This window comes from Mauremys reevesii, linkage group 6 (assembly GCF_016161935.1).
Source record: "Mauremys reevesii isolate NIE-2019 linkage group 6, ASM1616193v1, whole genome shotgun sequence".
Classification (NCBI taxonomy): domain Eukaryota; kingdom Metazoa; phylum Chordata; order Testudines; family Geoemydidae; genus Mauremys; species Mauremys reevesii.
In genome coordinates, this window is record NC_052628.1 from 43,115,325 (window position 1) to 43,132,070 (window position 16,746).

General features: G+C 38.5%; 1 protein-coding gene across 2 annotated transcripts in view; it reads left to right on the forward strand.

Moving 5' to 3' along the window:
* Positions 1–16,746, forward strand: part of AP3B1 (adaptor related protein complex 3 subunit beta 1) — a 261,412-nt gene that overhangs the window by 139,863 nt on the left and 104,803 nt on the right. For both annotated transcript variants that reach the window (XR_005600381.1, XM_039544543.1), the window contains exons 15-18: positions 3,539–3,715; positions 12,337–12,523; positions 13,505–13,635; positions 15,940–16,045. Coding sequence is in view for 1 of the 2 variants with exons in the window: in XM_039544543.1 (XP_039400477.1) it covers positions 3,539–3,715; positions 12,337–12,523; positions 13,505–13,635; positions 15,940–16,045 (601 nt within the window). In the remaining variant the exon portion in view is untranslated. The remainder of the gene's footprint in view (positions 1–3,538; positions 3,716–12,336; positions 12,524–13,504; positions 13,636–15,939; positions 16,046–16,746) is intronic.

Sequence of the window (16,746 nt, forward strand, 5' to 3'; positions counted from 1 at the left end):
TGAAATGGCTTTCGGTTGGGGTTGATTCAAAAAGTCTCTAATTGATATTGATCCTTGTTGCACATAACTGTGTTTAATATATACAGTATTTACATAGCAAGCTAACTGCCTTGATCAGAAAAGGAACAAAAAGATGAAACATCTCATGAGACTATCTTTTTGTTGTTCGAATGAAGCTTCATTCTGGTACAATTTTTAATCTGAATTTCAAAAACTATTTTAAGTGGCTATAGTTCTTGCATTAACAGTTAGTTACACTGAGTGAAGTATTTTAATAATTTAACAGAAAAAGCATTGGAAGGAATAAAATAAATGCAGTGGCTTAAATATAGCTCAGTGGTTACAAATTTTAGGGCCCCGTTTAACTTAGAGAAGGTATTAAATTGAATTTTCTCAGATAATTGACAATATACTTGAAATGGTCTGCTGTGTGAGTGGCCTTTTTGCTTCATGAAAGAGAAACTATACGCCAAAAATACTTCTCTGATGCAGCTACCTAAACTAGCGTAGTTGGTGGTCTCCTGTAAAATTCTATTTTTTTAACAAGTATGTAATGAAATATTTAAGAAAAATAAATCTAGCATAACTGAAATCTGAAGTTGCCCATATATTCTTATTTAGAGGTATCTATCTGTACTGCAGGCAACTTGAACTGTTCCTGTACTGGAAAATTTAATGTATCACTCAATTACTATTCTTTAGCCCAATTTAAAATAATAGATTGGGAGTAAGGTCTTAATGCAGTGTAACCTTTGGAACATTAGAAATAACCTCTTTCCCTTCTGAGATTGGTGTACAGTAATGGCATCAGTCTTATCACATTACATGAATATATTTTCTAACTGTATTTAAAACTTTTTCACTTGACAGTTGTTCAATATATCTCTCCTTGCTCTCACCCATTAGACTACAGTACAGTTTAGAAATATTGTCAGTGTTGCAAGAAAATATGCTATATCTTAGGGCTTTATGGTTCCTTCATTATATTGTTTTGGAGTTACATTAAGCCTGGCTTGCATATCTTTTCAATGTTTGGACTTTTCACTTATGCTTTTGACATTTTTTTTTGGTAGAACTTATTACTCTATTTTGCCACAATCTATCTGGTTCCTCCTCGTTGTTGGGAATCCTTTGTTTTCCTATAACACACTTAATTCTGTTTTTATTGATGTGAATAGTTGCAACTATATGAAGTATAGAATAAAATACCTTGGTCTGTGTCTATATTTTTTTTTTAACACTGTTCCCTAGATCTCCATGAGTTTGTTTGCATTCTGAGTTTTGAGCATGCTAACAGATGAAAATGAATATCTACTACGGTTCTGGTTTTAATCCTTAAACAACTCACTTTATTAAGAGAGGTAGCCGTGTTAGTCTGTATCAGCAAAAAGAACAAGGAGTACTTGTGGCACGTTAGAGACTAACAAATTTATTTGAGCATAGTTTTCGTGGTCTAAAACACTTCATCGGATGCATGCAGTGGAAAATACAGTAGGAAGATATACACAGAGGACATGAAAAAATGGGTGTTGCCATACTAACTATAACGAGAGTAATCAGTTAAGGTTGGCTATTATCAGCAGGAGGAAAAAAAACCTTAAAATAAATAAAATAAATGTGTTAGTCTCTAAGGTGCTACAAGTACTCCTCGTTCTTTTCATTAAGAGAGAATTTTTGGTTTATCCTGTTGTTGGGGACTCAAACTTGCTATTTTGAAGGATCTTTTATTTTTCCTGAGTACTCTTGCTTCAGAACTAAACTCCTTCCTCCTGTCATTTTACTCTCAGAAATGTGCTGGGCTTGATTTCTTCCACCCTTCCCTTATACCCCCCACTACTCTGCCCTCCATTCACCTTAATTTGGGGGTCAGCTACTTATAAATTATATATGTATCCCTTCATGATTAAATATGTTGTATAATTCTTGATATAGTATTCTGATACTATAGGGAGATACATTCCTTGTTTCAAAGGCATTGTCATGTGCATTCTTTGATTGAATACAATTAAAGTGGGGCAGAGGGGGCACTGGTATAAATTTAGTTAATGCCATATTATAGTTGAGATTTTAAATGCATAAAAGATAGCAAACTCAACGTTCTAGTTCTTGCTGTAATTATGCCACATTGCATATATTAGCTCTTTTGCCCTATTGCCATACACTGGACAAGAAAACGCAACATATCCACAAGGAGGTGGTGGTTGCTGCTTTGATATTCAGAACTTAGACTTTCCAAAGTTTGGTCCCAATCCTGTGTTCCTAACTCAAGACAAAACTTCAACTAATTTAAATGGGAGTTTGCCTAAGGAATGCACAAGTTGGGAAAGTAGGGAGCAGAGGAGGTGAGAAATAAGGTAGTAGCACAGATTTGTTTTTTATTTTGCATGTAATATTTAGTCTCAACTCCACTTCAGCTACGTTTTTGGTGCTTAAGGTTGAAAATATCTGTATATTACTGCAGTGAAAAACACTTTGTAAAGTCATAGTAATTTCTTAAGCAGAAGTGTTATAAAGCAATTGCCATGCAGCAAATCTGTTGGTTTTTTTTTTTACTGTTTTAAAACATTGCTTAGTGACGAGTCCCTACAGAGTTTTCAGGCTGTACAGGGACGCTGTTACTTTCAAGATGTGCAAAGATGGACTTAGATTTTTTTGTGGGTAAAAGCAATTTCCTGCATGTAGCTTCCTTACACTTGCTTTCCATGCACACAACAGATACCTCCACCCCTTATCTTTCTCCCAGGTTGTGCGAGGAGAGCTATGTCTTGGGGAGGCATGTGGTGCAGGTTTTGAAGTTGACCTTAGGACACTACAGGGCACCCCTCTCCTTGAATGTGGCTCTCTCCGTCTAACTCGTAACCACTCCCAATTGCACCCCATTTGGCATATTCCTGCTTTCCCTTTATGAAGTCATCATTGAATCCATATTATACACTAGACCTTCCTTTAATAACCAGCAAACCAGGGATAGCTCAGTGGTTTGAGCATTGGCCTGCTAAACCCAGAGTTATGAGCTCAATCCTTGAGGGGGCCATTTAAGGATCTGGGGCAAAAATCTGTCAGGGACGGTACTTGGTCCTGCTATGAAGGCAGGAGACTGGACTCGATGACCTTTCAAGGTCCCTTCCAGTTCTATGAGATAGGTATATCTCCATATAATGATGGATAAAATGCATAAAGCCATACCATTGAAGGTCATGTTGGAAAGAGAGACAGTGTGTGGCTAGGACACACCTGAGTCCTGTTCTCCACTCTTCCATTTACTTGCACTATGAACATAGGCAAGTCATGTCATCCCTGTGCCTCTGTTTCCAGTAGTGCCCTTCATCCGACTTGTCTGTTTAGCTTGTAAGCTCTTTGGAGCAGGCTCTGTCTTACTGTATGCATATACAATGTATAGCATAATGGGGCCTTGATCTTTGTTGGGGCTTCTAGGTATTTAGTACTTGCATATTTATATATATGCATATTTAGTAGCAAATCAAAGTTACAAATGAGTATATTTGTGAAATGTATATTTAACACTTTCGTCACTTAGGTTCCTGTGGCTAGAGCCAGCATTCTCTGGCTTATTGGGGAATATTGTGAACGAGTTCCAAAGATTGCACCTGATGTTTTGAGAAAGATGGCTAAGAGCTTCACTAATGAAGATGACCTTGTGAAGCTGCAGATCTTAAATTTGGGAGCAAAACTGTATTTAACCAACTCAAAACAGGTAAGAGTAAGACTTATAAATAAGCGATCCTTTCCTGCCACAGTAGAGTATATTTTGTGCATTCTGCATGGATTAGCACTAATTTCTTACATATAGATCTAAAACAAAGAAGCTTTACATGTGGAAATTTACTACCGCATCACTGACTGGACCCAAAACTAGTAGCACACAGAACAGGAGGTCCATGTACTTGTTGCCTTAGCGCTAGGGTTGAGTGAAATTTAGCAATTCCATTTGTAGGGAATTTGACAAACCCTCCTTGATTTTCAGTTGTTTGGGTTAATGCTTTTTGAATGTAAAACTCCAAAGCAAAATGCTTTGCTAATTTTCACATGCTTTTGTGACCATATTTTGCCTCCCACCAGATGTCCTAAACTCTCTCTTACCTTTTTCTCAGGTCAGACCTGCTGGGATAACACAGTGAATTGCAGGGGGACTATGAGCCTAAGCTCCAGTAGAGGCAGAGAGTCTCAGGGCTCTGCCTATAGAGAGGTGATGACTGGAGGCATGGCACCTCAGGGGACATCCCTTTAGTAGACCACAGAAGTGTCAGAGATGCAGTTACCTCAAAACTGTCACAATAACCACTTCCCTTTTCTTACCATGTCATTTCATATTAAAAAAAAAAAGTTTTTCTAGCCCTTAGATCATAGAGATAATTGGGAAAACTTGAACTAAATGTAAAAGGATACACTTATGCCTGCCTGAATCTGCAGATAGGCTGAAAAAATAACAGAGAGGTATGAACTGCCCCATTCATCTAGATGAAGGCCCTGTGAATTGTCATTTTATGGCCATGGAATTTAGCATTTTTTCACAAAGCTACAAAATGGAGCGTGTTTGTCATGACGAAGTGGGTATTCACCCGCGAAAGCTCATGCTCCAAAACATCTGTTAGTCTATAAGGTGCCACAGGATTCTTTGCTGCTTTTACAGATCCAGACTAACACGGTATTTGTCATGAAAGTTGCCCAATTTTCTATAGCCAGTTGCCTGAAGTTTTTCTCTATCTCCCTGTCCTGCTGGACCTGCGTGCCTCTTGCTCTCCAGCTTTTCACTCAACAGGAAATTAATTGGATTGCAGAGAGCCAAACAGCAGGGCGGTCTTGATCCTATTCCCTTACTCCCCTTTTCTGGGGCTCCGCCACTTCCAATCTGAGTTTTTTCTCTAGTGGACTCAAAGTAGAACGTGCATCCGATTGTTTGCCAACTATCAACATGCTTCAAAAGAGTTGTCACAGTAGTTATCAAAGGATTCTGCTGCATGCATATGGCCATTGAGAGGAAGGAGCATTGATCCATTTGGAGATCCACCATCTATCCTTAAGAAAGAAACTAATTAAAGTCTTCAAGTAAAAGGTTATGGGCTTACAAAATGAGAAGACTTTTTTATCCATGGCAGTGCTGTAAACATAAAAGTTCTGCAAGCATCATACTTAGGAGTCCCAAGGTGGTCCTGGTAGGGAAAAGTTTAAGAGCCCAAACTTATTTTAAAAAGTGGAAGATATATAGTTTTGGTAATATCTTCCCCCCCAAAATAGCTTATGAGATCTTCAGATTTTGTTCTTTGGAAAATCCTACTATATTTTGAAGTCAGACCTTTTGCAGTTCTCATAGCATAACAACATAAATACTTGACCAGATTTTCTGAAAATAAAATGACCCTTTGTTTACTGTACCATAATAATATACTCTGGCTTTAACAAAATTTCTGTCTACATTGCATTTTTCAACAATATTTATTTTCATTAGTTTTAAAAACAGTGAATAAAAGTTACATGCTAATTTTTTACCTTAGGTATGGTGGTTATAGTAACAGGTTCAAGAATCTGAAATGTTTTTACTCTTATAGAGAGGCATTGTAATTTTAAATAAGGACAGTCTTGAATAAACTAAAGACTATTCTGTTTCAATTGGGCTATCGCACCATCTTTTTTTTACATTAACTGGTGGGGAGGCACCAGATTTTGCTTCCTCTTATGGATAATCCTGCATGTGTCCGGAGCTATCAAATAGGGGAAGAGAGCACAATTGCAAACAGAGTCAGTCTCTGATAGATCCTCTGATAGATCCTCTTAAATTGTCTCTGTATCAGAGACTGACTGATCAGATTTGTATACAGTTGTGACATGGGAGTTGGATTGCCTCTCAATTCACCCAAACAAAAAGCTACTAGTATTCTGCTCACAGAATCTAGTGGAGGGACCTCTAACAAAGGACACTTTCTGTGTACACTGGGAAAGGATGCTTATGTATGTCTTTCGACCAGTGCTGCTCATAACAAAACTCCTGGAGAGACTGAGGTTTGATTAATAGTTCCAAATGAAAAGTTCTCATTTTTGTTGCAGATAACCAAAGCAAATTTCATTGGCTGAATAGCTTCAGAAGTTGGTCACATAGCTCCATGTCAAACTAGGAGTCCTTGCTCTGGCATTATGGCTAATAACATAAGAGAGCTCTATCTCCAAACAGGTAGCTAAAGGCCTTCTGGCCTATGAGAAGCCAGGCAAACAGTCCTATGTGGACTTCTTTTATTATCCTGCATAAAAGAATGCTTGACAATCTTCTTCACCTGCCTATGTCTAATTTAGACTCACTACATCTCTGGGTGATAAGACCACTATTTTAGCCTGTTATGAATTAGTTGAAGCCAGATCAGTGTGTAGTTTTGTTTTGTTGGTGAGGGGGGCGGGGGGAATCAGGATAATGGGGGGCTTTTAACATGTTTTGACAATTCATTAAAAAGCCCTCAGTGTAATGGGATACTAATGAGGTACTGACAAAACTAATGTAAGCCTCTTTTGTGCCATTCATTATGTGAGAGTTCAGGATTCTTATATGGAAGATAATTTTCCTGATTGCAGTGGTTTCAGTTCAAAGCAAATAAGCTTTATGCTTTAGTGATCAAAACACTTTTATACCAGATTTTACAAATATAAATTGGTGCTATGAACTTATCTGAAGTTTTTTCCAAGGTGGCATTAAAAGTTCCATCTTAAGGAGCCTATTGTCCTGCCAATGTTCTTCTCGTGTCTGCATGTGAGTCATTTCTCCACACACTCAATGTTAAAATGTCCTTGTGATTCTCTTCGTAGTATTCTGAAGCCCTTAGAAAGTCTACCCATTTTTTGTTTAGAAATACTTAAGATTCCAGGGTTTTTTTAAAAGTTTTTCTCAGTTCTGCCCTTCTTTGCCTTGCCATGGCCCCATGAATTATCTCAGACTGTTTGTAGTAACAGCCATCCTTCACTAGGAAGAGTTTCATGCTTTCTCAAAATAGAGAGGATCCCAAGATGGTTTTAGAGTGCTCTTGAGAATCTGCGATAAATCCCAACAGTGGTAAAAACTGAGTCTCTTCTAAAAGCCCAGGTTGTTGTCCACTAAACGTGCTCCCTTCTTTCATCACTGGGATTTATCACTGATTCTTAAGAGTGCTCTGGATCCTAGATATTTTAAGAGTTCACTTTGGTGGTCAGGAAAAATCATATGTACTCGTCTCAAGAGAATCCTCCACATAAAGTTTTCTCTGAAACAGATGCCCTCTCAGCCCCATCCTTCCAGCAGGAAAGTCATTCAGCTGCTTTGCTTTATTACTTATTTCAAATTAATGCTCTCAACTGCACAGTAGCTCCTTCCTTGCCTGTCTTCTCAAAACTGGACTTAGATACTTCTCAATTTCAGAGAATTTCAGGAAATGTTTGTGGAATCAACCTTCTCACAAGGGAACGCCATATCTGCTGTCAACTGGAACAATTAATCTCTTCAGATGTAGAACCAATGTAAAGCAGATGTTGGTGCAAAACAAATGGTCAAACAGCAACAAACACTTCCTCATTTCTTGCTTCAGACTTACAGAATCTGCTCATAGTCTATTCCGTTAACCTTCAACCCTCATAGAAGGAACTGACCAAGAGATTAGCCTGAAATGGCAGAAAATAATTTCTCTTTGAGCGTTCCCAATATATATAGAACTCAGCATCGCAGCAGACTCCCTCAGCTGTTCCAGTATGTGTCATGAAGAAAGCAGCTTCCAATGCACAAATATATCACTAGACTTGAAGGATATGATTTCTTTTTCAACTGAGAATCTATCCGTCATTTAGAGGCTACTAATGTATCAGAGATTTTCTGTATTTTCTTGTGTGGCTTCCCCTAAAAGCAACCATTTGGTATACCCAACAATGTTACATTTTGTTATGAATGGCACCCCAACATTCTTGATGTAATGGACATGTCCAATTACTATGCATGAAATTTCCTCTTTCCCAAAAATTTTTAGGAATCTCCCTGGATCTTCTTCCTTCCTGAGCCATTGGTAGAACAAGATTGTCTGCATTGCCCTTAACATGCTTGTAACACTTGCAGTTCTCCATTGAGATAATGACTAATCTAATCTCATGCTTCAGGGCTTCAGCTGGTCACTTGCAGGGATCAGGAAGGATTCCTCCTGACTGCACAATTGACCATACACACTCTGTTTTTTGCCTTCCTCTGGAGAAGGGATAACAGGCAGGGTGAAACCAGTGCTCCGATGTGGTACAGAGAATCCTCTTTTTTTAGATGCCTGGCTTGTGTGTCTTGCTTACATGCTTGGAGTCAAACTGGTCACCTGATTTGGGGTCAGGAAGGAACTTTCTCTAAAGTCAGATTAGCAGATATTTTTGCCTTCCTCAGACGCGTGGAGTAAAGATCATCTGCTGGGATGATCCAGCTGTATTACACCTAATCAGTTCACTGCCATTGCAAGGCCTCAGGCATTAGTCAAATCTTGGTCTCTTCTCTGCCAGTGGCACATAATTGAGGACTGAAATGCTTTAGACTAACTAAAGTAATTGAGCTCAGTATATGGGTATTTGGGTAAAATGTGATGGCCTGTGACATACAGGTCGTCAGACTAGATCGGGGTGGCCAAACTTATTGATCCTCCAAGCCACATGACAATCTTCAGAAGTTCAAGAGCTGGGGCATGGTTGCTGGGGCTCGGGGCTTCTGCATTGCGGGAGGCACCTGCTGGGGCTCAGGGCTTCAGCCCTGCTCATGCTGAAGCCGCTAGCCCCTGGCAGGTGTGCCCCACGGGGCAGAAGCTCTGAGACCCCCCTCCCTGCTGGGCAGAAGCTCCTACTCCACCACCCTGCTGCAAGGCAGTGGTCCTGAGCTCTCCCCCCACCAAGTCTGGTGGGTGGAGAATGGTGGGGCGAGCTCCGTGAGACTCACTTAAACTGTAAAAGAGCCGCATACAGCTCACAAGCCACAGTTTGGTCAGCCCTGGACTAGATGATCTAATTGTCCCTCCTGGCCTTAAACTCTATGAAATCTATGAAACAAATATCCTCACCCAAACTTGGGAGGGGGTATATTTCTTTTTAACTGTACTGCTGTGATATGCTATTGGAAAAAATCTGACATTTTATCTTCTCATACTACAAATTAAATTTGCTGGACCTCTTTATCCTATTCCTCCTGTGATAGACCCAGGCCAGTTGGGTACAGCAGAATTGCAGAAGGCAGATATACTGGCCACTGGATTAACAGTTTTCTGTTTCCTGACTGACCAGAGCAGGGGCTGCTCCTGGCTAATGAGAACACCTGACTCTAATTAACCTGCAAAGAGTCAGGTGAGGCCATTAAGCTAATGTGACCACCTGACTCTAATTAAGGCCCCGCTGATACTATAAAAAGGGCTCACTCCAGTCAGGCAGAAGAGAGCCAGGGGAGAGGAAGTGCGGCTGAAGGGCTGGTTAATGAAGACACCCTCAAACCATCGGTAAGGGAGCTCTAAGGTAAGGGTGAAGAAGGGAGAAGCAGGAGAGCTGTGGGGAAGTGGCCCAGGGAAACGTAGCAACTCTGGCAGTGAAAGGTTGGCTGCCAACAGCTACCACCATTAGGGTCCCTGGGCCAGAATCCGGAGTAGAGGGCGGCCCGGGTTCCCCCCAACCCACCACTACAGGAACATCTCCTGGGAGGGGAAGTGAGGTCCCTGTCAGGGCAGGAGGCTAAACTGTTCTGAAATAAGCCCCCAGGGACAACAGAGACTGTGGGAGTTCTCTCACCAACCTCTTTGCTGGCCTATGATGAAAAGGGCTCAGTAGACTGTAACCCTGGCCCTAGAGAGAGAGGCTATGTGGAGGGTCACAGTCAGCCACTGAGGCTAGCATAAACCGCCTAGAAGCGCAGGACCCATTGGGGCAAGGTCAGAGCTCTGCCACACTCCAGAATAACTCAAATCCTTTTAATTTCTCATATAACTATTCCCTTTGTTGGGAAAGTTGTTGTCAAAAACTGATATGTATACATTAGTTGTAATTTTTTTGTTTTTGTTAATCCAGAAGCCATTATTTTTATTATTTACCTCCATGTATATTCTAGAAAGTTTGGTTGCCTTGTCACAGGACAAGAAAAATTAGTCTTTCCATGCAAATTTCCATATTGAATGCTGCATATGATACTCTGAGCAAGTTACTGCTCTTGAAGGAAACTTTAAGACATAAAGCATTCTTCCATGGGGCTATAGGAATCCAAATTTGCTGTGTCTATATGATGACTGCAGGACATAAGTTAACTGTAGATTTTGGGATTTTGTAATTTTTTTTTTTATGGAACTAAACCTTAGAGGACCAAATTTGTTCACCAATGCTGGTGCAGGGAGGTATAAATCGAGGTCTCCATGCCAGCAAGGACCTATGTGCCCCAGTGGCAATTTACAATTAAAGGCTGTAATCTTCTCCACTCTGTTCTGTTGGAGTTTTTGGCAGGTTGAGAGGGGGTTAGTTTTAATTGACAGCCAGGGAGCCCTGATAGCAAATGTTGCAGAAGGGATAACCTGATTTAGTTTAACCCTTGGCACCGAGAACCCCCTTTCCAAGAGAGTGCATTTAATTTGGACTGTACAGCATAAACACTGCATGAGTCCAGATGATTATGTTTTCTGTCAGATATGAGGTTACAATTATATTACTTTTTGTAGATCATAATAAAAACATTTATTTTATAACATGCACATTTTATAAAATAAAGAGCACTGTCCCTTTTCTAGAGTTCATACGGTACCATGAAAGGATAAGCCTTTTGATAGAATCTCCATTAGGTGCCTGATAAAAGTGGAGAGGGGAAAGGAGGAAGAGCCCACTGAAAAGAGAAAACACTGAGAAGTATACCTTTCATCATTAGAAATTGTAATTTTTTCAAATCTTTTGTTGACATGATAGCGCATCTTCTAATATATTTACATTCCCCACAATGTTCTAGAGGAAAAAATAAAGTTCTCTGTGATTTTATTACTCTTTCACTTTTAGACCAATTAATCAAAATCATTCAGAAAAAAATATCTGCATCTATGGAAAGTCACATAACCCTATTTTCACTATAACAGTGGAAATTGTTAAAGTGAATGTTTCTAGTAAATTTTACTTTACTTTGACATTTTTAGACACACATTGGCATCAATTTCAATCCCACACTTTAAAACTCGAGTTATTGTTATAATACAGCACAAAAATAAAGCTAAATGCATGGCAAAAAATAAAATATGCAAGGAGCTTTTATTTTTCAATATACAAAATTCCCTTTGACAAATTTAGGATTTTTTTTTAAATCCCTTCATTATTCATCAATTTTGATTGGTGCACAATTTCGATTTATTTATTTGTCAGATCAAATTATTTTTAGCAATTTTTCTTTTAATGGTTTGGAAATGTATTTATAGAAGTGGTTTGCAGCTCTGTGTACAGTATTATTCTCTTTACACTGTGTTCTGCAAATCTGAGTTTTTTGCAGCAGAATGTTCATATGTTTCCCGTGTTTCCTTGTTTTATTAAAATTAAACTGAATTATTAAAATTACTCAATTCCTGTTAATATTCTCAGACATTGAATTAGGAAATCCTATTATGCTGTAAAAAACTGTGATAATATAAGTTGCTCCCTTACATAAATAAATAAATGTCCGGTATTACTGAAGGCTTTAAGCTGCAAGAAAAAAATGGAAGAAGTCTTTTATCCTGGTTTTTAGAGGGCATCAGCAGCTTGCTTTTATGAAAAAGTAACAGCTAAATGCACTGCAAATAATTTGCAGTAATCCAGTTCAGTGATTCATGTGTCTGCTTTAATGGGTCATAATTCAGGGTAAAGTAACTGAGTGCAGTCAGAGTGCAGACACTGCTTATGCCAGGGACAGTATCTCTTCATAAAACACACCTCAGCAGAAGCAGTTTGCCAGCCCCCTAATACCCTCTGATGTTTTGATGTCCTGCATATTTTTCCGATTAAGTTTTGAGTGCCATGTTTTTAGTTGTATTTCCACATTCATTATCCTCACGTAGACCCTTCAGCGGGTTTGCCATATATGATTATTTTTTTAATGATGCCTTTCTTTCCACTTCAGCAGTTTAATAATCTAGCACATGGCTGCTTCTCAGTACTCAGCATTCACCTCCCCAGTACAGAAGAGGACATGTGGTTTGGCTTCAAAATTCCATTTGCAGCATTAGAAATGCATATTCCCTATGGAACAACATTTGTTTGACATAACCATTCATTTTTATTACCTCTTTAAATATGTTTATCCAGAGTTATCAATAATCATAAATAACTTGTATTCTCTTCTTGTCCTGTTTTTTTCCACAGACAAAATTGCTTACCCAGTACATATTAAATCTCGGCAAGTATGATCAAAGCTACGACATCAGAGACCGTACAAGATTTATTAGGCAGCTTATTGTTCCGAATGAGAAGAGTGGAGCTTTAAGCAAATATGCCAAAAAAATATTTCTGGCACAGAAACCTGCCCCATTGCTTGAGTCTCCTTTTAAAGGTATGACTGCCAAAATCATCTGCAGAATGTTTATAGCCTAAAGCAATGTGGCAGCATATTCTATTTCTAATATGCCTAAAATTGTGTCACTTAGCAAATACAAATGAGAACAGTATGCACTTTGCTTAATCACTTGCTTTTCAACAAGCAAGGTTTAAAGTCATAACATCTTGGTTTGTATGTTGCCTACATATATTTACCTGATAATCCTGAACATGCATATTGATTTCTATTAATGTTGGTTTTAAATTTGGTTTGAATAATAGAAAGTATATATCTCAAGTAAGAGTAAACTTCTCTTTTATTTAGACAGATTTCTTTGCCGCTCAGCAAGATTGTCCACATTAATAGAGGGATATTAGTGTAACTATTGTTAATACATTAGCCATATGAAATTTAATAAAAATGTAATCTATTCAGATTATTGTTCAGATGTGGCTATTTCCCTGATACTTGTTTTCCCTAGGTATTTTTAAAAATCAAAACTACTATATAGTATTCTCTCCTATTAAAACGTTATCTTCCCAATTAAAAATATAATCTTATTGTGCTGCTTCTTTGCCATTTTAATTTGTATATAGTTATTTAATCCTGGGTTTAAAGCTCTAAAAGCAACTTCATTTTGAAAAAAAAAAAACTATTAAAATTCTGGATGTGTTTGTGCCAAGACATGTATATGGATTGTTTAGCTGTGCTGTCATTCTTAATATTCACAGTAAAGTAATTTTTAGAGAAGCTACATTTCAGAGCAACACCTCTAAACACACTGACTGATTAGCTTTTTTATTGACCATTATGGGGGAGATTATTGTAATCTATGGACTGAAATCAGTTTTTTGACCTATGAAGAGCTTCCTAGTTTATATTTATTCCATGACATTTGAGGTAATATGCCAATTACCTTTAGCCATGATTAAGATTGCTCTTTGTGATATAGAGCTCATGTTGTTTGTATATTCCCCCCCCCTTTTTTTTTAATAGATAGGGATCGTTTCCAGCTTGGCACCTTATCTCATACTCTGAACACCAAAGCCACTGGGTACCTGGAGTTATCTAATTGGCCAGAGGTGGCACCTGACCCATCAGTGCGAAATGTTGAAGTAATTGAGTTGGTACGCTGACATTAAGAGTAACTTTGTTTAACGTATTTGTAGACATTTAAGATAAAATAGTCTTGTTATATAAAAGATTTTCTTTCCTTCAGAATGGTTTTAAATTATTCTTTTGGTTTGTGTAAACTGTAAATTGAATCCACTCATCTTATGTAGCCTACATCTGAAACTGGAGATTTCCAGGTTTTAAATATTTATTCTACATGTAATATTCCTTTTCATGGGGGAAAAAATTAGATGTTCCCCCACTGTGATGCAGTGTGTGTTTCCTCCATGGAAACTGTTCCTTTTTTCCATCTTCCTCACTTCCGTGAGTTTTCTTCACCTTGGTTTGAGTTTTTGTAAATTCTGCAGCAACATTTTGATTGCAGTTGATGGTGCATAAGTTGCAGTAAAAGAAACTTCTTTCCATTTAATGTAACCTTTAATCCAATCTAAGCCTAAACAGAAGAATATAAGAAAATATCATTATAAACGAGCAAACAACGGACAAGATAAACCATGAATGTGTCCTTTGCATATCTTTCATAGTATAATGGGGATGGGGAAAGAAACAGTGGTATGCAAAATCTATTCAGAAAACCTAAAATGCACAATGTATAACTTTTCTTCATCTTCTGGTGGGATACTCAGTTTTTGAATTAAGAATCAGTCTTCCACCTTCATACTAATTTCATGCTTAAATTGTGAACTCAGAACAGGGTGCAGTCTTTCCATGTGTTTGTATGTCATGTAGCATGATGTGGCCCTGATCCTGAATGGACCCTCTAGGCTCCACATGAATATATGATGGGTGGGATTTTATTTTCAAAATCATCTAACTGAGAGCACAAGTCTCATTCAGTCAGTGGGACTTGTCCTCCTGAATCATTCAGGAGGACTTTTGAAAATTGTGTGTGTGTGTAAATTACTATTATGACATCAGAGGTGAGCTAGACAGCCCCCAAAACAGAAAAGCTTCTGTAAAGGAGTGTGATCTCTGTCCTGAGCAACTGCCAGGCTAAATTAAATATGTGGTACTTAGCAGGCAGTAAGACTGCCAGGGACCATGAGGCAGCCAATAAGATAAGTTACAAGGGCTAGGGCATAGCATGTTGTAAAGAGTTGAGATCTCTTCTTTAGTAAATGGATGATGTGTTTGCTACTATTCCAGCTGAAATTGCAGCAAAAATGGGTCTTAAGGAGGGACTTGAATGAGGGGGGGTCTGAGGGCAAGCTAATCAGTTCAGGAAGGGCATTCCAGGGGTAGAGGAGGGCCTGAAAGAAGGTGTGAAGACATCTTTATACCTAATATTGACGATAGTAAGGTGTTTGCCTGCTGCAGTCACAGGAAATTGATCATGTGAGATATATCCACTTGTGTCTAATAGAGTACCGCTGAGGGATCTTGACACATGACAGTCCTCCTCCAAGGGTATTGCCAAGTATGTCCTTGGGAAAATTCTTTACTGACCCCAGTTTTGCAGTCTCTTTAATACTACGTATGAGAGAGAACCTGAGTGATTAAATATCTCAAGGTACCACTGGAATCCAAGTAAATGTTTGTTTTTTTCCCCCTTGAATGTGAATCGGGAGGTAGAGAATTCAAACATAGATTAGTCTTTGAGGGAAAAAAACATTACCAGAAGTGCCTATGTTTGTACTGAGCTTTAACCAAGTCTCTGTGGTCCCTGTGTTCATACAATGCAATAGCATCCAACCCTATTACCATAGCTTCCTGTTCTCTAAATTTTAATGTGATTTCCAAATCACAGCCAGCACTGTGTAACTGACTTGCACCACTCTACTAGCTTAGCTGGCTATCAGAGCATTTTTCCCAGGCTACAGCAATCCTCCACAGGTCCTGCACTGCTCTATTCCCCTCTCTCTCCCATGGTATACGGGATTTGGATGAGGAGAAAAGGATATGGCCAGAACATGTGTGTTCTGGTGAGTAAAAATTGCCTGTTGAGGGGGACGTTGCAGCCTAGAACAAGATAGAGCAGTCCTAAGATTATACTTAAAATTTGGGGCCTTGAAGGTGGTATATAGCCACCTTTCTCATTCTTTATTACCTTAAGGCTTCTGGAAAGCTGAGCTCAGCTGGACCCAGTGATCTAGTACTCCTGGTTTTATCATAATACAATCTATAATAATTTCCCTTTTCTTACATATAGTATTCCTTTTTGGAGGCAGTCTGTGATCCCATTGGCTTTCTTTGCCACGTTGTCTTTTCCTACATAACTGAATAGAGAAGTAAATTATTTTACTAAATACTTTCAGTTTAAGTTTACATATGTAGAAACATTTCTGATTCACTTACAGGGAAAAGAATGGTCTGTAGCATTAGGCAAGGCAAAGAAAGAGAAACCTACAGAGAAGTTTTACTCTGATGCAGAGGAGGAGGAATCAGCCAGTACTACTGACACCGGTATGTATGTGGCTACTAATTACGAGTCTCTTTGATGTATCATACCATCAAAACATGGTGCTATTACAGTTAAAAAAACATCAGTGTTATGTATAAATGGGGGAATAATGCTTACACTTAACTTCATGGCAGCTGTGTGATAAGTACTAATTGTATGGCTATGTCATCTGTAAGTATGTAAATTACATGAGTTTAATAAACTTTACTTTGCTTCTTAGTTAAAATACATGGGAAGGCTTTACTCTTATCAAACTTGACTGATCTTGAGAGGTTCTGCAACTCGCTGATGTCAAATGTGCATACTGTTTAGGAATAAAAATGCCTATAGACATCGTAGGAGGGAGTTGCAGATATTTATCATCTCTCAGGATTGGATCCCAGGTGTTGGCTTTTACTGGGGTATCTGTTTTGGCCACATGCAGTGGCATGTTGTTAATACCCAGCTACGCTATAGTGCAGCGATACTCAGACTGACGCTTGAGGCTCCACAAGTGGCTCTTTAATGTGTATCCTACCGCTCTTTGTAGCACATGATATTAAAACAGTGTGACGTAATTATTAACTATTATTAATTATTATTTGTTATTAACCAATTGTAGTTGATAAAATAATGGTCAGTCTCACTCAGTGAGAATAATAAATAATAATAATAATATAAAACTAAATATTTCCCCTGTCATGCTGTTTAAATCTGAATATAT